Genomic DNA, 21,775 nt, shown 5'->3' with positions numbered 1-21,775 from the left:
ATTCGTCCTTGTCACACACGCAACCTCTCCAACAAGTTTCATCCAAATCCATCCATAGCTTTTTGAGATATCCTGCTATGTATAGTTTTTGGCCCCATCTCCCAATGGTGAAGAATCACTTTAAAATTATACTAGCCGGATCCGGATCTTCACCAAAATCGAATCGATTCGTCCTTGTTACACAACCAACCTCTCCAACAAGTTTCATCCAAATCCATCCATAGCTTTTTGAGATATCCTGCTATGTATAGTTTTTGGCCCCATCTCCCAATGGTGAAGAATCACTTTTTAAAAATTTTACTAGCTGGATCCGGATCAGGATCGACACCAAAATCTAATCATTTCGTCCTTGTGACGAACACTACATCTCTGCCAAATTTCGTCCGAATCCATCCACAACTTTTTGAGATATCTTGTTCACAAACAAACGGACAAACAGACAGACAGACAGGGGTGAAAACATAACCTCCATCCACCTTTGGTGGTGGAGGTAATGATTACACACAGGTGTCGAGTCGGACGAGTGCGCTTCATAACATTTAAAAGTATCATCATAAATGTAACGCACTCTTTATAGAGCGTTGGTGCTGCCAAAGCAGTCGGTTAGCAACGGGTATGCTGGGTGTTTTGCCATTGTCTTCCTCGGGGTCGTTCAATACAGGAACCTGGAGTTTGGCCAGGGTGCCGGTGACGGCTCACCTACTCTTCGCGAAAGACACCGCGGGATCGTTAATGCGCATCACTGACAAGGAATGGCAGACGGGCCCTCCGGATTAACGTCCTTGCGATGGACGGCGCACACATTTATGCCTCGCACTGCACGAGACACACCAGGATGATGGTTTACAGCTGGGTCGAAATTCAAACCCACACTAGATAGCTCAGAAGAGTACGCGCGTACCTTTCGGCTATCGTGCCAGCTCGCAAAGGTATAATACGAACACAGATATCAGAAATTAACTTCCTCGGTGCCAAAGGCTACTCACGTATGGAGTGCGGCTCTATCATGTAAAAATTTCATCACAAAGACCCATTTGAAACATTATGCAGAATGTAGCGGCTCGTTTCGAGAATGTGGAGGACTTTAAAACCCGATTGCATCACCTCTCTAAATTTTAACATATCCACGCTCCTACACCCATAACATCTTGGTTATCAATCCAACACAGTGGACTGAGACAGCCTGGTGTTGGCTTAGCGGTTAGGGTGCCGGCTTGGGATCCCAGGATCCTGGGATCCTGGGTTTGAGTCCCGGTCGATCGCCGAATTAACGCCAGGGGGGTTGACTCAGCCTGTCATCCTTCCGAGGGGGGTTGGCTCAGCCTGTCATCCTTCCGAGGTCGGCAAATCGAGTACCAGCTCACTGGTAATTCCCTGCGTGTCGCAAGAGGTGACCAATAGGGTCAGCGGCAGGAAGGGTGTCCGGAAGCAAAACGTTGCTCCAAAAAAAGGGAACCATGGTGCCCCAAAAAAGTCCAACTCCTGCTCTGTGGGGACAAATGGCCTCTAAAGGTGGTTCAACAATGGCCTGTGTACTGTCGTCTCTCGAGCTCAAACGCTCGCCCTAGTAATTGGCTGCATGACAGTAACCCGTCCATGGTCTTTCGATCAAAATAAAACAAATAATTCATTAAAGACAGATACAGTTATTTCCTGGACCATCTTTTCAAAAAAAAATCCTTTTAATTTTCATCATTTTTTTTTTTTCTGACACATTCTGGAGTAACCGGAACTTACTGTCGAATCAACAGCTTCAAGGAAAGATTGAAACACATTCCATGAATTTGTAACTTGGATACACATCGCAGGTCTACAAGAGCTCTGCATGGTTGGCGTATTTGTTGGCGCGGGTCGATTTTTGAAATATGCACCCATTGGTCGAACAGCAGCCGGACCCCACGCACCTATCATGGCATTCAGACAAAATGATATGGCCGCCATCTTGGTTTTCTGGTGGGCCTAAGACACCAGGCTTGTAGGCCTCTGCTGATTATACACTGCCTGAGTTAGTTGCGTCAGATTTCCATTGGCTTTGTTGGGATCGAGTTGTTCATGATGAGGGACCCCAAATATATAATTATATATCAAATAAAAATTAGCAAGCTTTAATCAGCCCTGTCAGCTACGCACAGAACAGAACGCGCCTCACTAAAGCCGTTCCTGTGGTAATTTTGTGTTAAACATTATCCCATTTCCATCGGCTTTGTTACTCATGTGGTCCACATGCATCATCTTTGAATCTGATCTCAAAAATAATAATAATAATAATAATAATAATAATAAGTCATCATTCATTATCTGTGTGCCAGGTTTACGATCATGGTTGAGGACGTGTTCCACATCGGGTTTTTATTTTTACAACTAAAATGGCCGTTAGTCGGCCATATTTGATCAAAACGTCAAACAAAACAATGTGCAAATGTATACTGTTGTGGCGGACACGAAGGCTCACTGGCGTGAGCAAAAATTCCGCGCACCAAGTGGGCGGCGGCCACGCCCGAGGGGTAGGCGTGGCCGCGGATATACACCGGGCGCGCAGCCCGGAGCGCTCCAGTGCTACAGTGAGCTCTTATAATACAGACTCTTAAACTTACTGCGTTGTCCGCTTCCTTCTTGTTGTACAAGTAAGCGCGCGTAGCACCGCGCTTTATTGGTGACCCTCCGACGTTGGATCAGCCGTCGCTGACCGACCGAATACACCATCGCAATGGCAAACAACGCGGTTACAATCAAACTCCCCGAGTTCTGGGAGGCGCAAGCTGAAGTATGGTTCCTGCAGGCGGAAGTCCAGTTCCGACTTTGAGGCATCACGGTGGACGAGACCATGTACTGCCACGTGGTCGCCTCCCTCGGGCCCGGCACGGCCGCCCGCGTCGTGTCGGTCCTGAGGAACCCACCGGCCGATGGCAGGTACGAGGCGATCAAGCGTCTCCTCCTCGCCACATTCGGCGTCACGGTGGACGCTCGGGCCGACCGCCTCCTGGACCTCCCCGAGCTCGGTGACACGCGACCGTCAGTCCGCATGGACCATATGCTGTCATTGATGGGCGACGAAACCCCGGACGCTCTATTCCGGGTGTTGTTTCGACGCCAGCTGCCGGCACGAGTCCGCCTCGCGTTGGCCGGTTCTGCGACGACGGAACCCTGAGCTCTCGCTGCCGAGGCCAAAAGGGTCTTCGCGGCTCTGGACACCCAGGCGAGGTTTGGCGCGGCCGTCGCGGCTCTCGGGGCTGACCCTGATGCTGATGCACCACACCTCGTGGATCTCGAGGCTGATGCGCATTTCGTGTCCGCCGCCACGCCCCGCCCACCGCCGCGGAGAAAACCGCGGCCTCCGCCGCAAACCTGGTGTTTTTTCCATGCCAAGTTCGGCCACGAGGCTCGGCAATGTCACCCTCCGTGCTCATTCGGCAGGTCGGGAAACGCCCGGGCCGGCCCTCGGTAGTGGCACTGAGCGCCGACCGTGCAAACAGCCTACTGTTCATCACTGACACCTTATCCGGGCACCGTTACCTGTGCGACATGGGAGCGCAGGTGAGTGTCATTCCCGCCGGTACGTCCGACAAGCAGTCCGCAGGCCGGGGCCTCCATTCGCACGTACGGAAAACGCTGCCTTTCTCTGCGGTTTGGAGGGCAGGTTTTCCGGTGGTCGTTCATCACTGCCGACGTGCCTATGGCACTGCTCGGCGCGGACTTCCTGTGTGCCAATGGTCTACTGGTGGACGTCAAGCACAGAAGGCTTGTCCAGGCTGAGACGTTCAGCTCGCTCGCTTGCGCGCTGCCCGCCTCGTTGAGCAGCTCCCGGAGCGGCTCATCGATCGGCTCGCCGCGCGGCTTGCTGAGCGGTTCGGTTCCGGCCAGGTTCATCTGTACGCTTCCGGCAGCGAACGAATTCACCCGCCTCCTCGTGGGTTTCCCGGCCCTCACGCGGCCCACCTTCTTGGTGGGGGCCGTCAAGCACGGGGTGGAACACCGCATCCCCACCACCGGGCCACCGGTCTATGCCCATGCACGCCGCCTCGAGCCGACGAAGCTCACCGTAGCTAAAGCGGCGTTCGCTACGCTGGAGCGGCTCGGCATCGTGCGGTGCTCCGAGAGTGCTTGGGCGTCGCCGCTTCACATCGTGCCAAAGCCCGGCGGGGGATGGCGACCGTGCGGGGACTACTGGCACCTCAACGACGCCACCACCCCCGACCGCTACCCCGTCCCCCACATCCAGGACTTCTCCGCCCGGTTGGCGGGCATGTCCTTATTTTCGAAGGTGGACCTCATACGCGGCTACCATCAGGTCCCCGTCAGGCCGGAGGACATCCCGAAGACGGCGGTCATCACGCCGTTCGGCCTTTTCGAATTTCTTCGGATGCCCTTCGGTTTGAAGAATGCGGCTCAGGCGTTCCAGCGCCTAATGGACAGCGTCTTGCGCGACTTGGATTTTGTCTACGTGTAACTGCACGACATCCTCGTCGCCAGCGCGTCCCGCGAAGAGCACCTACACAATCTCCGCACGCTCTTCGAACGTCTGGGCCAGCATGGCCTCATTGTGAACCCCGCCAAGTGCCGGTTCGGCGTCGCCGACATCGACTTTTTGGGGCACTGCGTCACCAGGCACGGGGCTGTCCCCTACCGGCCAAGGTAGAGGCGGTGAAGGGGTTTCCGCGCCCCCGCACGATCAAGGGGCTCCAGGAGTTCCTGGGCATGGTAAACTTTTACCATCGGTTCCTGCCCCGCATCGCCCAGCTCCTGCGCCCCTTGCACGAGGCCCTCCAGGGCAAGCCGGGCAAAGGTGACGTTACCTGGACCGAGCAGATGGACGCGGCGTTCGCGAGCGCGAAGTTCGCCTTGGCTAACGCCACCATGCTCGCGCACCCGGCGCCCGATGCACCGATCGCCCTCACCACCGACGCCTCGGACTACGCGGTCGGCGCGGTGCATGAGCAATGGGTGCGTGGTGCCTGGCAACCGCTGGCGTTCTTCAGCCGGCAGCTTCGCCCGCCCGAACGCCGTTATAGTACCTTCGACCGCGAGTTGCTCGGGCTTCACCTGGCGGTCAGGCACTTCCGCCATCTGCTCGAGGGCCGTGCGTTCACGGCCTTCGTCGACCACAAGCCACTGGTTTTCACGATTGGCAAGGTCGCTGAGCCGTGGTCGGCCCGGCAGCAGCGTCACCTCTAGGCCGTGTCCGAGTACACGACGGACATCCGGCACGTCGCGGGGAAGGACAACCCGGTGGCGGATTGCCTTTCCCAGTCCGTCGCCCACGCAGTCCACCTTGACATCGACTATGCCCGGATGGCGGTGGACCAGGCCGCCGACCCCGGCGTCCAGGCCTTGCGGACCGCCGTCATGGGCCTCCGCGTCACTGAGGTGCCGTTCGACGGCGCGGCCCTCTTGTGCGACGTCTCCCTCGAGCAGCCTGGCCCCATCGTGCCCGCGGGCTGGCAGCGCCAGGTTTTTGACGCCATCCACGGCCTGTCCCACCCAGGCACGAAGGCCTCCCAGAGGTTGGTCGCCGACAAGTTTGTCTGGCATGGCCTCCGGAAGGCCGTCCGCGGCTCGACCAGGACGTGCCTCGCGTGCCAGCGCGTGAAGGTGCACCGGCACACCCAGGCCCCATTGGCCCCATTGGCCACGTTTACGGTGCCGGCACGTAGGTTCGACCACGTGCAGGTGGACCTGGTGGGACCTCTGCCCCCCTCGCGGGGTTTCACCCACGTCCTCACCATGGTGGACCGCACCACCCGGTGGCCGGAGGCCGTGCCTTTGGCGGCGACGGACATCGCGCAGGCGTTCATCGCCACCTGGGTCACCCGGTTCGGCACCCCCTTCAACATCTCGTCTGACCGCGGCCCCCAGTTCACCTCGGAGCTCTGGGGGGTGGTCGCGCGGGGGCTCGGGGTCCAGCTGCACCGCACCATGGCCTACCAGCCCCAGGCCAACGGCCTGTGCGAGTGGTTCCACCGCTCGTTGAAGGCCGCGCTCCGGGCCACCCTCAGCGACGGCGGCTGAGTCGACAGGCTCCCCTGGGTCCTGCTGGGCCTCCGGACGGCGACCTAGGACGACCTGCGCGCATCCGCGGCGGAGTTTGTCTTCGGACAACCACTGCGGGTGCCGGGCGAGTTCCTCCCCGACCCCACGGCACCATGGTCCGCGGCGCAGGAGCGCTCCGCGCTGCAGGAGACCGCCCGGAGGTTCTCCCCGGTGCCGACGGCGCACCACGGGCACCCGCCTACGCACGTCGCCCCGGAGCTTCGCACCGCGGAGTACGTCTTCGTCCGGCACGACGCCCACCGGACACCACTGCGGCCCCCGTACGACGGGCCTTTCCGCGTGCTGGAGACCGGGGTGAAACCTTTCACCTTGGACATCGGCAGCACTCCCGACCGCGTCTCGGTGGATCGCCTCAAGCCGGCCCACCTCGACGTGGACCACCCACCGCCGGTGGCTCGGCCCCCGCGTCGGGGCGCCCCCCTGCAGGCGGACCGCCGGCACCGCCCAGGCCCGCCGGCACGCCGCCCCCTGGTCCTGCACCCATCCCGGGTGCAACCGGAGGCATCCCGGCTGGCATCCCTGCACCCCGGACGCCGCCAGTCGCCAGAGGGCGCTTCGGCCGGGTCATCCCGTTGCCCCTCAAATTGGCCCTCCAGGTGCGCGGGAATTCTGGGGTGGGCGCGTGTGGCGGACACGAAGGCTCACTGGCGTGAGGGCATCATTCTGCGCACCAAGTGGGTGGGGGCCACGCCCGAGGGGTAGGCGTGGCCGCGGGATATACACCGGGCGCGCAGCCCGGAGCGCTCCAGTGCTACAGTGAGCTCTTACAATAAAGACTCTTAAACTTACTGCGTTGTCCGCTTCCTTCTTGTTGTACAAGTAAGCGCGCGTAGCACCGCGCTTTACTGTCATGTTTTGTCTGTGCCAAGTATGAACAAAATTGGTTCATACATGGCCGGGTTATGGTTGCGGACGCACACACTGACAGACAAGACCAAATCCATAAGCTCCCCGTCCCTTTTGGACGAAGCCCAACGGGGGCTAATGAATGTACAGCAAACTAAAGGCATGAACAAGAGGTCACCACGTTGGCCCACATGTTGCGTACGCATACGGGCTGTTCAAAAATTATGTAACGCTCGGGATTGGGGAGGAGGGGGGCGTATGTCCAAACGTTACGGAGCATTACAGGGGGTTTGAGGGTGGTGTTTTCAGTGGTGTTGCGTAACGCTATTAACCAATGCCAGTGCACACCTAGCTACACGTGGTTATGCTAACATGATCAATCTCAACTTCTCAGTGCCAAGCCAAGATGGATATGTGCGGGTTGCATCGTCAATCGGGAACTCACCATCGTACGACCATGTCCCGCCTCCTGCAATGCACACATGCACACACAATTTGTCATCAAACGTCAAATTCTTCCATGAGCCTCGACCATGTACACAAAAAGAAAATCTGGCGTTGGTTTAACGGTTAAGCTGGCCATCTTAAAATCCCAGGGTCTCGAGTTTGAGCCCCATCTTCGTTGAATTAACACCAGGCGGACCGACTCCGAGATCTGCAAAATGAGTACCAGCTAGCTGGTGAGGCACAGCGGCGCATCATGCACTGCATCAGCGGCACAGCGGCGCCCACAGAAAATGATGCAGCCAACCAGACACAAGCTGCATAGGAATAAATAAAAGCACAAAAAAAAAAAAAAAGGACATTGCAAGAAAAACCGTTTCACCTTTACTGTATTCCCACCAGGAGCTGCCAACCCACAATGCTCCCAGGACTATTTCTGGACAAATGATGCCATGGAATTCTTTGGGCGTGCCGTTTAATCAAGCCATGAGGACCAGGATTCCAAACTGAAGACTGCTTTATCAAGGTATCAAGGTAAGCTTCGCCCTGGGTCCAACGAAGGGCAAACTGCCAAAACGCGTGCACCTTTTACCTTGCTTCCCACGGTGGCTAGCACACCTTTGTCAACTTACAGTTGACAACACCTACCTGTCAGCACACAATACCCTGACGTCAGCGCAGCAACTGCACGTGCACAGGTATATTGGATACAATAAAATGTTAAATTTCACATTTATTATTGTGTGAGACGATTTGTTGTTGTTGTTGTTTTTTCCTTAACAGCTTCAATCCAGCGGATTCAATTGCTTTCCAAATTCCAAACGTTCCTATTGCAAACTTGCAGATTATGTGGAAACAAATCACCTGTATAATTGGAGATATTTACTTTCACGTCGAATCCTCCAAGACTTTAAGACTTTAAAATGAAATCAAGAAAACGATTTATTTATACCATCGGGGATGATCACGGGGGTCCCGGGAGATGTCTGGCATACCGCATACATACCTTGGTGGGAGGACCAGGATCTTGGCGGAGCCATGGAGAGCAGCAGCAGCACACACAGACTAGCTTGACTGTATTTGAGCAACAACATTATACTGTAGCTGGATTTAGGAGATCGAGACGCAGGAAGGATCGGGACTCGTGAACGAGACGAGTGAAGTAAGTAATGAAGGCAGATGGTGGGGGCGGGGCTTGCGACTCCATTTAGAGTGGGAGGGGCTTAATAATGGACGGCCAATCGGAGCACTTCATGCAAACTCGGTAGTTATGGCGGTTCCGTATAAATGAGCAATTAAATAGGAGACGTCTATTTATTATGTACGCACGGAGGCGGTGGGGATTACGTGTACATACGTATACACATACACATGTATACACACATATACACACATATACACGTATACACATAGACACACACACATGTATACACACACACACACACACACACACACACGTATACCTACACATACACACATACACACACATACACACACATATACACACATACACACACATACACACGTATACACACACACACACACACACACACACACACAAACACACACACACACATACATACACACGTATACACACACATACACACGTATACACACACATACACACAAACACACCATATTTAGGTGCTGAGCTGGTGATAAACACCATATTTAGGTGCTGAGCTGGTGATAAACACCATATTTAGGTGCTGAGCTGGCGACAGAGGGGGATTGATTGCAGGTGAGTCACCCTTGGTGGTTGAAGGTGGGGATTTTAAATGGGAAGTCGGTGTTAACAGACGCACCTGCAGTTTGATTGCAATGCACGCATGACGCACCTGCAATGAGTGAAGGTTTGCATTATAAAAAGAGAAGGAAGTATTAAATACCTTCACTGCCGAAGGTGGACGTTTTCACACCTGTCTGCCTCTTTGTCTGTGAGCAGATCTCAATAACCTCTGGACGGATTATGACAAAACTTGGTGGATGAGTTGGTCAGGAGACAAGAACAAGGTGATGTTTACATTGTGGTGCAGAATCCAGATCCGCCCTATCAGTGGGATACAAAACGTAAACTGTTCAACCTGACGAAGGTGTGTTCTCCACTGAGTGCTGTTGTCGTTGCAGTTGTATTTGAACTTTCACTTTCAGAGAGAAAAAGAGAATTACCTCCATTAAGCTTTAGAATCCATCTTGTCGAGATGTGGATGGAAGGGATGCCGGAGGGGGGAGGGGCGACATGTGGGAGGAGCCACATGTGGGAGAGGCGATCTTACACGTGAGTTTTGTTTGACACTACACGTGGTTAACGCTCTATGGTAGACTTATTTACAGGTAATGGCAGATATAATTTACAGGTAATGGGAGGGGGGGAGGGGGGGAGAGGGGGGGAGGGAGAGAGGGGGAGGGGGAGAGAGGGGGAGGGGGAGGGGGGGAGGGGTTAGGGTTGTTAGGGTTAGGTTAGGTTAGGTTAGGGTTATTTTGGCCCAATTTTGGGGCCAAAACACTAACCTCATCACCCGTCTACTCACTACTGCCTCTCGGTGCGCCCATTCCCGTCCAAAGCCCGGCTTCGTAAAGCCGAGCAATGAATGCGGGTTGTTCCGTGCCAGCGGCTGGATGCGTCCGGCATTCGGTGCAGGGACGGTGTATCGATCCAAGCAGCAAGCAGCGAAAGTGCAGGCCCACAACTGCGGAGCCAGCACCTCTCTCTCCTCTCTCTCTACCCCAAAGCCAGATCCTCGGAGGTGGGAGACAAAAGAAGCAGACAAGTGAGTAAGGTGGTAAGGGCGCAAAAGTGCACGCAATACAAGATGATGCACACTGGGGGCACATGGGAACCAGGTGAGACAGGTACGTTCCTATCGTACGCCCCCCCCCCCCCCACCAGGTAACCTACATGGCCCCTCCCTTACCCCTTACTGTATCCACAAAACACAACACTACCCATAAACATCTACTTTACAAATCAACAAACGTCCCTACTGTCTTCCCCGTTCCTCCCATAAACCAAATTCGTCTTCTCTCCCTCCTAACCAATCAAATTTGCCATTTTCAACTCTCATCAAAATTTGCCATCTCCAACTGAACATCAAAATTTGCCATTACCAATTCATCATCAGTCCCTCCTAAGGAGGGAGAGATGGAATCACCCCAATGTCTCATCCACGTCGTGATGCGTCTCACCAATCCACAGCAATCTCATTTCCTGCAACAAAACAAAGAAAACACAGGTGTGGAGTCATCATCACCACAGGTAAGTGGCTGCGTATGGTGCGACAGGTTCATCAATCCTAACTATTTCCTAAATGACTAACAACTTTACATTACCCGGGGTCTTTCTTCTGCCAAACCATTGGCCCTCTTACACTATGGGTTCTAAAAACCAATTCCCATTGAGCAAACTGTGGTGCTTTTCAATTTGGGGTCTCACTCCCCCGATTCATCTCCCGGTGCCCTCGCACAATTTCTGGGCTGTGGCGTGTACCTCTCCCAGCGGGTCTACCCACCTGCACACCTCCACCACTGCAGTTGCCTCCGAGCTTACCTGCTCCTTACCCTAACCTAACTACCTGGGGAAGGCCCTCTGGCGCTCTCCCCACTCGGTGCCCTCTCTGGCACTGGGCTACCCGGGTCCGTCCTCCGGATCCTCGGGCCCCACTGACACTAACGGCTCCCAGAGCCCACCTGCGGCCTCACCTGGCCGACATCCTCACAGTGGTGGAGTGCCCAATCAACTACACACACTAACAGGCTACACGCCCAGCCATTTCCACAACACTAATGCACCCATCCAAATACCATTCTTTCACCTCGCACCACAGATGCCAATATCCAACCACAATTTACCTGTACCCTCTACCTAACACTTACACTACCCGCCCCGGGTACTCGTGAAAGGGGTCCACTCTTCCCCCATCCACACCTTCGCACCATGCACACCACTCCGTACCACTTACTCCAACTCTCTCCACACACCTGTACCTGCACACCTGTGCTCTCACACCTGGTGCCACCTGCACCCTTCTCTCCCCAAGCGCATTCGCGCTGATCCACAACACTCACTACTCCACACACCTTTCCAGTTCTCACACAGCATCATCTCATCTAACTACTCCCCTCTGAAACTTGCGCTTCCCAGTCGTCCCTTTAAACTATTGCGCTCCCTCGTCATTATCATCCATACTAATCTACCTGCGTCCCCACTACAGGTATCAGTCACTAACTAACCTTAACGTTACCTAATGTCATCTTCTAGGTCCCTACACACGATATAACCTAACCCACCCGGGCTAGTTTTCACTGCCATACACCCCATAAGCTATAGCGCATTTGCCCCCACATGGGAAGGGTGGCAGGGATGCCACCCTTACCCACCGGGCCCATCGCTCACTACCAATTTTGCACATCAAATTTCAACAAATCAAAAATTTGCCCATCATCTGCCAATCATTACTGCCAATCCTTTGCCAATCATCAAATTTTGTTTTTCTCTAATTTTGGGGCAAAAACACTAACCTCATCACCCGTCTACTCACTACTGCCTCTCGGTGCGCCCATTCCCGTCCAAAGCCCGGCTTCGTAAAGCCGAGCAATGAATGCGGGTTGTTCCGTGCCAGCGGCTGGATGCGTCCGGCATTCGGTGCAGGGACGGGGGCTTACCCGTGCCGAGATCCCACGCACCATCTCGGCACGGAGCCATCCAATGTCCCGCTCTCGACCTGCCGGCACGTCTCACCAAAAAGTGGTCGCCATGACGACCCTTTCTATCGGGCTGCCAGCTCCGCCTAGTGGAGAACGGACGCGGCCGTTCAAAGCGAGGCCCGGCACGCACCGAGGGCCCGATTCGGCTAAAAGTCGCTCTAACCTCTAAACCGGTTACCGTCGATGCTTCACCTGGACGCTTACACCCCGCAGCCCGTTCCTTGCTCACACATCCAGCCGTTTCCATGCTCCTCGTACCTTTCCTTACACACCTCGGTACTCTCATTCCACTCACAGCCTTGGTCACACACCTGACCACCGAACACTTTGGCACACATTCGTTGGTCGCACACCTCACCAACACACCTTCGCGCCCCCTCCTCTGTGACAATCACAGGTGTGCTCTCATTCGCACACCCAACCACGTGCCTCACCACCAACTCCAGCGTGCATTCCCACTCACGCTCTACCATTCCAGGTGTGCATCCTTCCATCCCAGGTGTACATCCTCGCTCACCTGTCACAACCAACTTACGCTCCTTGTCACTCTCACTACTCTCACCTCCATTCTTGACAGCGCACTCACCCTTACTCTTGACAGCGCACTCTTTCCTCATGCACCTGTCCGTCACACACCTTTCTCGCGCACACTCTCCCGTTACACCCTCTGTAACACTCACCACAGGTGTGCATTCTTCCTTGCCTTTGACAGCGCACTCTTTCCCCATGCACCCGTCCGTCACACACCTTTCTCGCGCACACTCTCCCGTCACACCCTCTGTAACACTTACCACACCGCGCTTCCATGTGCTCCCTCGCACACGCGCTACGACCGACTCATTCTCGCCAGCACCCTCACTCCTTGGCACGCACTTTTTCCTCACACACCCCAGAGTCGGACTTTCTCGCACACCTCCTTTTTCGCACACCAGACCTGTCGCACACTTCACCCACGGCCTCTCACGAACACCCGGGTCCATCTCGACCCCCAAGCTTCTTAAATCCCCTGGCGCATCATACGCACGACCATATTGGTCACCACTTACACCGGGTCCTCTTCCTCTTCGCTTCTCCTCCATCACCTGCGAATCCCTCATCCGGTTAATGAGCACATCATCACGATCCAAACACAGACTTTGGACCAATTCTTTTATCTCCTCTTTTATCTCTTTCTTATCCCCTCTCCGTCGCTTCTTAATTTCACACACCCCTTCTTCCACTTCTTCTAATTTCTGCTTCACCTCTTTTATTCCCCGGTACGTCTCCTCAAGCTCGTCCTCCAAGGCTACCTTGACCGTTTCCATGTGCGTCCTCACCTGCCGGTCCTTCGTCTCCATTACCTCTATCACCTCGTCCAACCTCGTTGTCAGTCCCTCACGTACCATCTGACATTCCCTCTTCGTCGCTACCAAGTCATTTTTTTGGTCATTTTGTGTCGCTTTTAACCCTCCTATTACCGCTGTGTTCTTCTTTACCTGGTCCGTTAGTTCTTTTTGTCCCTCCGTCAGCTGTTCCACCTCCTGCGTCAGGTCCTCTATGCCCCCTTGTAACTTTACAGTCCCCTTTCTCACCTCCTTCTCCATGTGCTCCTTACAGTGCCTCACCTCCTCGCGCACTCCTCCGACCTCCTCACTCACACCTCTTCTGATCTCCTCTCCCATCACTTGCATCTCCTGCCCAGATGCCACCCTCATCTGCTCCATTTCCTCCCTGTGAGCATCCAGTTTGGTTTCTACCCCCATTCTGACCCCCTCTATCTGCTGCCCCATTTGTTTAACTTCCCTTTCCGCTTGGTCCCTCATGTCCCTCAATTTGCCTTCCATACTGTTTTCTAACCCCTCTAACCCATTTTTCACTCCCTCTATCTGATTCTCCTGGGCAGCCATTCTATTTTCCACCCCCATTAACCCATGTTTCACCTCTTTTATCCCGTTGTCTAACCCCTCACCAGTACCCCTCGCTTCGTCCCTCATTACCCCCATTTGGTTTCCCATTACCCCCAATTGCTCACTCCGAGCCCTCGCTTCGTCCCTCATTGCCCCCATTTGGCCCTCCAATCGCTCACTATCAGCCCTCATTCCCACAATTTGGTTTCCCAACCACTCACCCAATCGCTCAATTTGGCTCCCCATACTCATCTGTACAGCTGCCTGCAGCTGCGCAATGAGGGCCTGCATGTCAATCGGCTGCATGTTAAAGCCCGTTGATACAGCGGGCTCGGCTACCGCGCGCTCTTGCGAGGCGCCATTTTGCGCGCCCGCAACGTCGGGCGCAACGACGCTATTTTGTGCGTCTGCTACCCTCACTGCTTCGCTCTCCTCATGTCCCTCAATTTGGTCCTGGATCGACCCTGCCTCACTCTCCTCTACCGGACCCCAGCCGACTTGGTCTGCCATAGCGCGACTTTCAAAATTCGGGTTTTTATATTTTGTAAAACACAATCAAATTTCGCCGTTATAATTTCGAGCGCGTAAAACGCGCTCCGGATCGAATCTCACTCCTCGACACCAATTGTTACCCTAATGGTACAATTGGTGTTCCAAAATTTGGGCTAAATGAATTTAGTCCCAGGTCTGAATCCGACACTCCTGACACCAATTGTTACGCACACGACTTTGATGTTATGGTGGGCCGAGCGGAATGGCCGCCGTGTTCGCACAAGTTACCCGATTATACTCGAACCTTGGCCGAGTCGCGCTACGCTAAATCAATTGAGGAAAGGACACAACGGCTGGGTTTAAAATGACACGACACCAGGGGTACAGTTCTCAAGACCTCCGGAGGAGGTTATAATATTGCGGAATGTTAGATTACAGGGATGAGAGAGACAGCATAGAAAGATAGGCACTTAATTACGGTCTTATAGTAGCCCCGACCGACGACAGATAAACAGGACAAAACTGACTCACACGGGGATTGATGGCAAGGAAAGGCAGGTAGTCGATGGCTCAAGGTGCACTCTTGGCTCAGGGACAGGATACAGTACGGTCCAGTAGATGCAGGGAGGTCACAGCGCTCGGAGGTCGCGACTGGTTCTTCTTCGTGGCTGAGGCGCATCTCTCCTCACGTCCGGTAAGTGGCTGCGTATATCCGGCGGGGAGTGACACGCCCTCGGCTCGTTAGCTCCGCCCCAGATGGAATCGGCCCATTGCTTCTCATTGGGTGCGGGGGGTTACCGGGCTCCGCCCTTGACGAGGGGCCGACAGGCAGCCCCTTCGTGGTAACCCCGTCGGCGCACATGGGTAATGGCGGCTAACCGAGCCGGAGTGTGGACGCACACTCCCCGCGCGCTGTTGTGGTAGTTGTTGTTGTAGTTGTGGTTGTTGTGGTTTCATGAGGAAGATGGGAGGAGGTATGGGGAGGTCCTAAACTCACTACTGGTGCCATACAATCACATTCTGGTGCAACGAAGAGTCAGAATTAATGGAAACGAGTCCTTAACTGACATAGACTAAGAATAACTAGCAAGATGTCCGAAAGTTGTCTACGTGAGATGCGGTGGACCTGGGCACGACATTTAATGGGGGAAAAAGGGGAAGGTCGGTTCTATAGAGTGTTGTTTACAGACAATGGGAATGGGGGATTGGGGATAGTTGGGGATAGTTGGGGAGTATTAGGGAAATAGGGGAATATTTACAAGCGGATATGGAGGCCAAATCCCATATCCGCAACAATATATATATATATACATATATATATATTGTTGCGGTTTTGAGAACCCTCCACTTTGTAAATATTTGTAATAATCCCTTATAAATAATCCCCTGTAATCCCCATTTTCTAATGTTAAACGAGAGCACCCTAGTTAGTCCACAGCAACACGTAGGACACCATAGGACCTTCTATAGTTATTTCCTTAGTCTATGTTTCAGGTAAGGCTGTGTTCCCAATAGTTTGACTCTGCGTTGCATTAAATAAATAAGAGTAGGTCCCGTTCCATTGTGCCTCCACCCTTCAAATTCCACCTCGTTGGGCAGAATCCCTCCCGCGCCCCATTTGACAACTCACAGTTTGTTACGCTTGGGATGCTCGCAGTTTGGGATGCTTGCAGTTTGTTACGCTTTGGGTGCCAGCAGCGTTTGCTACTCTTGGTTTGCTGGTTTGCTGGAACTAGCCCAGCCACGAGGTAAGGCCCAAAAAGGGGGTGGAGCGGCAGCGAGGCTGAGATCGGATCGGCAGCAGGGGGTCGGTAAGGGCCACCAGCCAATCAGGGCTGAGGCGACATCGCCTGACGGGGTGTGGCTAGAGGTTCCAGAGGGTTTGCCGGGCATGGCAATAAAACCCTTTGTGCGAGGCCCCCACGAGAGAGAGGAGGGAGGACGCGCTGTGACAAGTGGAGAGAAGAGAGAGGAGAGTGGGGCTGCTCACATTGCTGCAATAGGCTGAGGCCTTCTAGACCGCTCGGCAATTTCTATCTTGTCCGGGTCCGAGTAGGGAATTATATCCCAGCTTTGCGGAGGGATTGGCAAAGGTATCTGGGAACCCATTGACCAATCACCCTAGCCAATCTCACCCCGCAAAGGAGCGTGTAATTTCCAGGACTGGGGGGAAATCGGCCAGTGTAAAAGACAAGGGGATTAACCCCACCCCTCTCCCCCCTTAATAAGGGGAGCGCCGACCCCGGATCCTCAACAATTGGTGTCTGGGAGTTGGATTGAACCCGAACCAAATTTCTAATCCATCTTAAAGAATTTGGTCGAAATTACGAGCGGCCGAAATTTTGTATAACATCCAAATTGAGTCGTGCCATGGATAGTCAAGGCGATCGGATGCCGGTGGGGGAGAATGAGGAGGTAAATGAGGAGGTAGAATCGACCCAGGACCCCAGGGAAGAGGTGGGAGTAATTAATGAGGGGATTGAAGAAGGTGTGGTGGAGGGGGTTGCAGGCACACAAAATGGTGGCGCCTCGCACATGGCCGCGGCGAGAGCCACGCCCGCAGCACCAATGGATCTGCAATCCTATATGAGCACTTTCATGGCGCAATTCATGAAAGAAATAGGGGAAATAAAAAACAAAACCCGGGAAATGAAAGAAATGATGGGCGCCCAAAAGAATGACATAAATAAAATAAATGGGAGAATGGACATCCAAGAAAAAAAGATGGATGCAATGGGCAATCAAATTGGGGGGCTAGAAGCCAAATTTGAGGGATTAGACAGTAAATTTTGGGGATTAGGAAATAAATTGGTAGGATTAGGGGGCCAATTGGAGGACGTGGGTAGCCAAATTGGGGAAATGAAGGACGGGTTAACAGGATTGGAAAATAGAATGGCCACCCAGGAGAACCAAATGGAAGGGGTGAAGAATGGGTTAACGGGGTTAGAAGATAAGATGGGGGGCAAATTGAGGGAAATAGGGGAGCAATCTGCCCGGGAAATCAAACAAATGGGGAATCAGATAGAGGAGGTAAGGATTGGGTTAGAAACCAAATTAGACGCCCACAAGGGGGAGCTCGAACAAATGAAGGTGGCGTCTGGAAGGGAAATGGGAGAGATGGGGGAGGAAATAAGGCGAGGTGTGAGCGAAGAGGTCGCAGGAGCACACGACGAGGTAACGCGGCTAGAGGAGCGCAGGTTGAGTGAGTTGGAGCAGAGCGCGGTTAAAATGACCGGGATAGAAATCGCGACCCGGGGTATGGGGAGGCCGGCGACCGCCGAGGTAGAGGAGAAAATTGTATTAGAGCCGGCGGTCATCGAGGGAAAAGAAACTAAAGAAAAAGAATTACTTCACATTGGGAAAGAAATAATTGAAATTGAAATAGTGGAGACGGCAGAGATAGGAAAGGAATCGGAGAAAGTAATGGAAATTGTGCAAAGTCTGTATTCGCATCCTGATGCCGTGCTTGCTAATCCTTATACAGATTTGCAGGTGCGTGTGGAGAGGAGGATCCCGAAGGTGAGTCGGGCTGTGTATAGGGCTGAGAGATTTGGTGGGAAAGTGTTTGCCGCGAAAATAATTTTCGCGCGCTTGGGATCGAGACAGCACCCGGGCGTTTGTGGAAGGTCCCTTGTGAGTGGTGTGAGTGCAAATGGCACGCGTGTGCGAATGGTGCCAGAGCGCGAGTGTAATACCGAGTGCGAGGGCGAACGCACGTCGGAGTGTATGTGTGATGAGAGTGACACGGAGAGTGAGTTGATTGTGGTGAGTGAGATAGAATGCACACCTGGGTTGGTTGTGGAGTGCGTGACTGGGTGTGCGATAGGGGGATTGCACACCCGTGGGTAGGTGTGTGCTGAGTGGGTGGATGCAGAGGTGCACACCCGGGAGCGTTACGGAGTACGTAACGGAGGCGAGGTGTGTAACAGAGTGTGTAATGAAGGAGTGTGCGAACAGCGAGTGGTGTGTAACAGAGAGTGCGGTGGTGGGATTGAAGGCATGTGTGGAATGCATGAGACACGCTGAGACGCTTGGATGTGTGAATAAGAAAAAGAACGCATGGTGTGAGCATGCAATGGGAGCATCGACGTTGACCGGGACAGCGTTTAGGCTGACAGGTAGATGACGCGAGCTCTCGGTGCGCGGTGTTCTTTGTGTGCTGTGGGAGCCGGCGGGGATCGGTGTCGCGTCGCTCCTGCTCGGGACGCCGTGAACGATTCGGGCCGGGCCCTGCCCTGTACAGTCGGTGTCGCGCTTTGTTAGGCAAAGCGACCAGCCCGGTTCGAGAGGTAGGAGGGGTCGGAGAAGCGCCCCCTTGTGGTGGTGACGTTTCGGCCGGGCAAGGCTGGGCCATCGCTCATGGGAGCGCAAGGCGTTGCGCCGGGATGGTGCCTGGTGCCTTGGCCCAACCAAACCTCCTCCCCTGAACCGAATGCCGGATGGACTCAACCTACAGTAGACCAAACCACCCGCATGCATTGCTCGGCTTTGCGAAGCCGAGCTGTAAAGAATGCATTGACGCACCGAGGAGGCTAAAGTGTAGCGGACTGTTGTGATGATGACAAATTGTGTGGAATTAATAGGGATTTGAAATTGGAATTGGCTTGAAATTACTAGCGATTCGAAATTGGGAATAGTGATGGTTGGAAATTGATACCCAGTGTCGGGGGGTGGTATCTCTACCATCCCTCACATTGTTTGGGGCACATGAGCTATAGTTTTATGGGGTATGGCAGTATCAAACTAGCCCGGGAGGGTTCGGTTATAATGATTAGGGATTTAGAGATGACAATAGGTAACTGTAGAATTAGGTAGTGACATTGATACCGGTAGCGGGGACGTAGCGTAGGGTAGTTGGTTGATAATGACGTGGGATGTGCATCGAATAAGGGATGACTGGGGGAAGCACTAAGTTAGAGGGAAACCAGGTAGCCAGATGATGCAGTGTGTTTGTGGTGAGGGTGATGAAGTGAGGCAATGCTCGTGAGAGATGTTTGTCATTGCTTTGAGTGAATGAGCCTGGAGGAAAGGAGGGTGCAGGTGCCACCAGGTGTGCAAGTGCCACCAGGTGTGCAAGTGAAGTACAGGTGAATGGAGAAGGGTTGTATGGAATAGATGGGATGGAGTAAATGGAGTATGGAATGGATGGTGTGGAGTGATTGGAGTGTGGAATACGTGGAGTGGAGTGGTTGATGCGAAAGGAATGGATCGGGAAGGATGGACCCCTTCATGAATACCAGGGCAGGGTAGTTTAAAAGTAGGTAGAGGGAGTAGGTAAATTGTGGTTGGATATTGGCATCTGTGGTGCGAGTAGTTGCACAGAAGTGTTGTGTTGGGTGCATTAGTGGAGTAAATTGGCTGGGCATGTGGCCTGTTAGTGTGTGTGATTAAATGGGCACTCCGCCACTGTTAGTCTGTCAGCCAGGTGAGGCCACAGGTAGGCTCTGGGAGCCAGTTAGTGAGTTGTTCAATGGGGCCCGAGGATCCGGAGGATGGACCCGGGTAGCCCGACGCCAGAGAGGGCAGTAGGGGGTGAGAGCACCAGAGGGCCTTCCCCAGGTAGGTTAGGGTAAGGAGCAGGTAAGCTCGGGAGGCAACTACAGTGGAGGAGGTGTGCAGGTGAGCGGACCTGCTGGGAGTGCCACACGACCCAGCCCGGAAATTGTGCAAGGGCACAGGGAGTAGAATCGGGGGAGTGAGACCCCAAATTGGTGAGCACCACGGTATGTTCAATGGGAGTTCGGTTCTTAGAACCACATAGAGTAAAAATGGCCAATGGTTTGGCAGGGAAAGACCCCGGGTCGTATAAAGTGTGTTAAAGTCATCTAGAAGGTAGTTTAGGATTGAAAATCTCTTCGCACCATCCACATCCACTCACCAAGGTGACAGGACTCCACACCACCGTTTTTGCAAGTGTCTGGGATGTAAGACGCATCATGACGTGGGGGTGACATTGTGCTTGTGATTCCATCTCTTCCTCCTTAGGAGGGATTGATGAGGAATTGATTGATGGCAAATTTGGGTTAGAGGGATTGATGATGAATTTGGTGTTAGGGGAGATATGGGGAAGACAGGACGTAGAGACGAATTTGTAAATTGTGTAAATACAGGGTAGGGGCAAGGGTAGGTTAGGTGACAGGGGGGGAACGTACGCTAGGGACGAGCTTTCGCCGCTCGTTCTCCAGTGCACCTCACCTTGCATTGCCTTGTTTTAATGTGTACTCTTGCGGCCTTGCCCCGCTGCTTGCTTGTCCTCCTTCCCCCACTCACGGATTTGTTCATTTTGGGCCCGGGGGGAGTGCGCAGGTGTTCGCAGTTGTGTGCCCGCACCCTCGCTGCTGCCTGCCTGGCCCGGTACACCACTTATGGACCGCATGTCTTGCGGCCTTGCACCATATGGATCACATGTCTGTGGCCGAGCACCACTCATGGACCCCACATTTTGGGGCCTGTCACCTCTGCTGGGGACCGGCCATTGTGGCCAGCGAGATCTTGCTTGTGGACCACGGTTGAGGTGGCACCTAAGCCATGCAGGTGGACCACCCTAAGTTGGCCCCTGCTGGCCATAATTTAAAAAGTGGACGTGTTTTGTGCCCTTTTATTTTTAAATAGGCAGCAAGCAGGAAAACATCAAGAACCAGCGGCCCAGCAGAGTAGACGTCGCACGGCATCATTATTATTATTTGAAATGTATGACTGTGCACTGGATGGTGCTTTTTGTGCATGGTGGTGTGTTGGTGCTTTTGTGTTTTGGTGCTTTAAGGTGCTTTTGGTGCTTATTTTGGTGTTTGGTGCTGGTTGTACCGGTACAGAAAAGTGCATGGCATGATTTTCTCCTTTTCAAAAGTTCTTCTTTTGTCTCCCAAAAAGATAGGTCCTGGGTGTAGTTTTGTAAATACCAAATAGTGTTCTTGTAAATAATGCTCCCCACCGTCAATGTTTAGCTTGAAAATTAATTCCGTAATTCGGTTATTCTGTGGGCGTGAGTCTGATAGATAGAATGCAACGTAGCAGGTGGGACATACTTAATTGTTTTTAAAATGTCGCACTCAGGGTGAAGTTAAGAGTAGAGGGTTACCACACATGAGTGTCACACTAAGTTAAAGTTCTTTCGTGCCGGGTCGGCCCTGGAGGAAATGAGGGTGCTGTGTTGCAGTTTTGAGAACCCTCCACTTTGTAAATATTTGTACTCGTAGGTATCGAGTATTCTGCGGCCTAGTACTCGTAGGCTTGGACTACCGTACCGTCTCCGACCTTGTGGTTTGTTTTTCTCTCAGCGATTCGTCGAATGCGCTGAAATTATTTTCGTTCACTGTTTCGTCCCAGTCGTTCACCCCGTACCTCCTTGTTTAATA

General features: G+C 53.5%; 1 protein-coding gene across 1 annotated transcript in view; it reads right to left on the bottom strand.

The window, feature by feature from the left end:
- The window catches only part of LOC137421275 (carbonic anhydrase 14), a 68,265-nt gene extending 59,747 nt beyond the window's left edge, over positions 1 to 8,518 (bottom strand). The window contains exons 1-2 of the mRNA XM_068107171.2: positions 8,345 to 8,518; positions 7,340 to 7,363 (exon numbers count right to left, since the gene is read on the bottom strand). Of these exons, the coding sequence (XP_067963272.2) occupies positions 7,340 to 7,363; positions 8,345 to 8,432 (112 nt within the window). The 5' untranslated portion in view covers positions 8,433 to 8,518. The remainder of the gene's footprint in view (positions 1 to 7,339; positions 7,364 to 8,344) is intronic.
- Positions 8,519 to 21,775: the final 13,257 nt, after the last annotated feature.

This window comes from Myxine glutinosa, chromosome 2 (assembly GCF_964187855.1).
Source record: "Myxine glutinosa chromosome 2, kmMyxGlut1.1, whole genome shotgun sequence".
NCBI classification, from domain to species: domain Eukaryota; kingdom Metazoa; phylum Chordata; class Myxini; order Myxiniformes; family Myxinidae; genus Myxine; species Myxine glutinosa.
The sequence above is the reverse complement of the archived record's forward strand: the minus strand, read 5'-3'. Positions and strand labels throughout refer to the sequence as shown.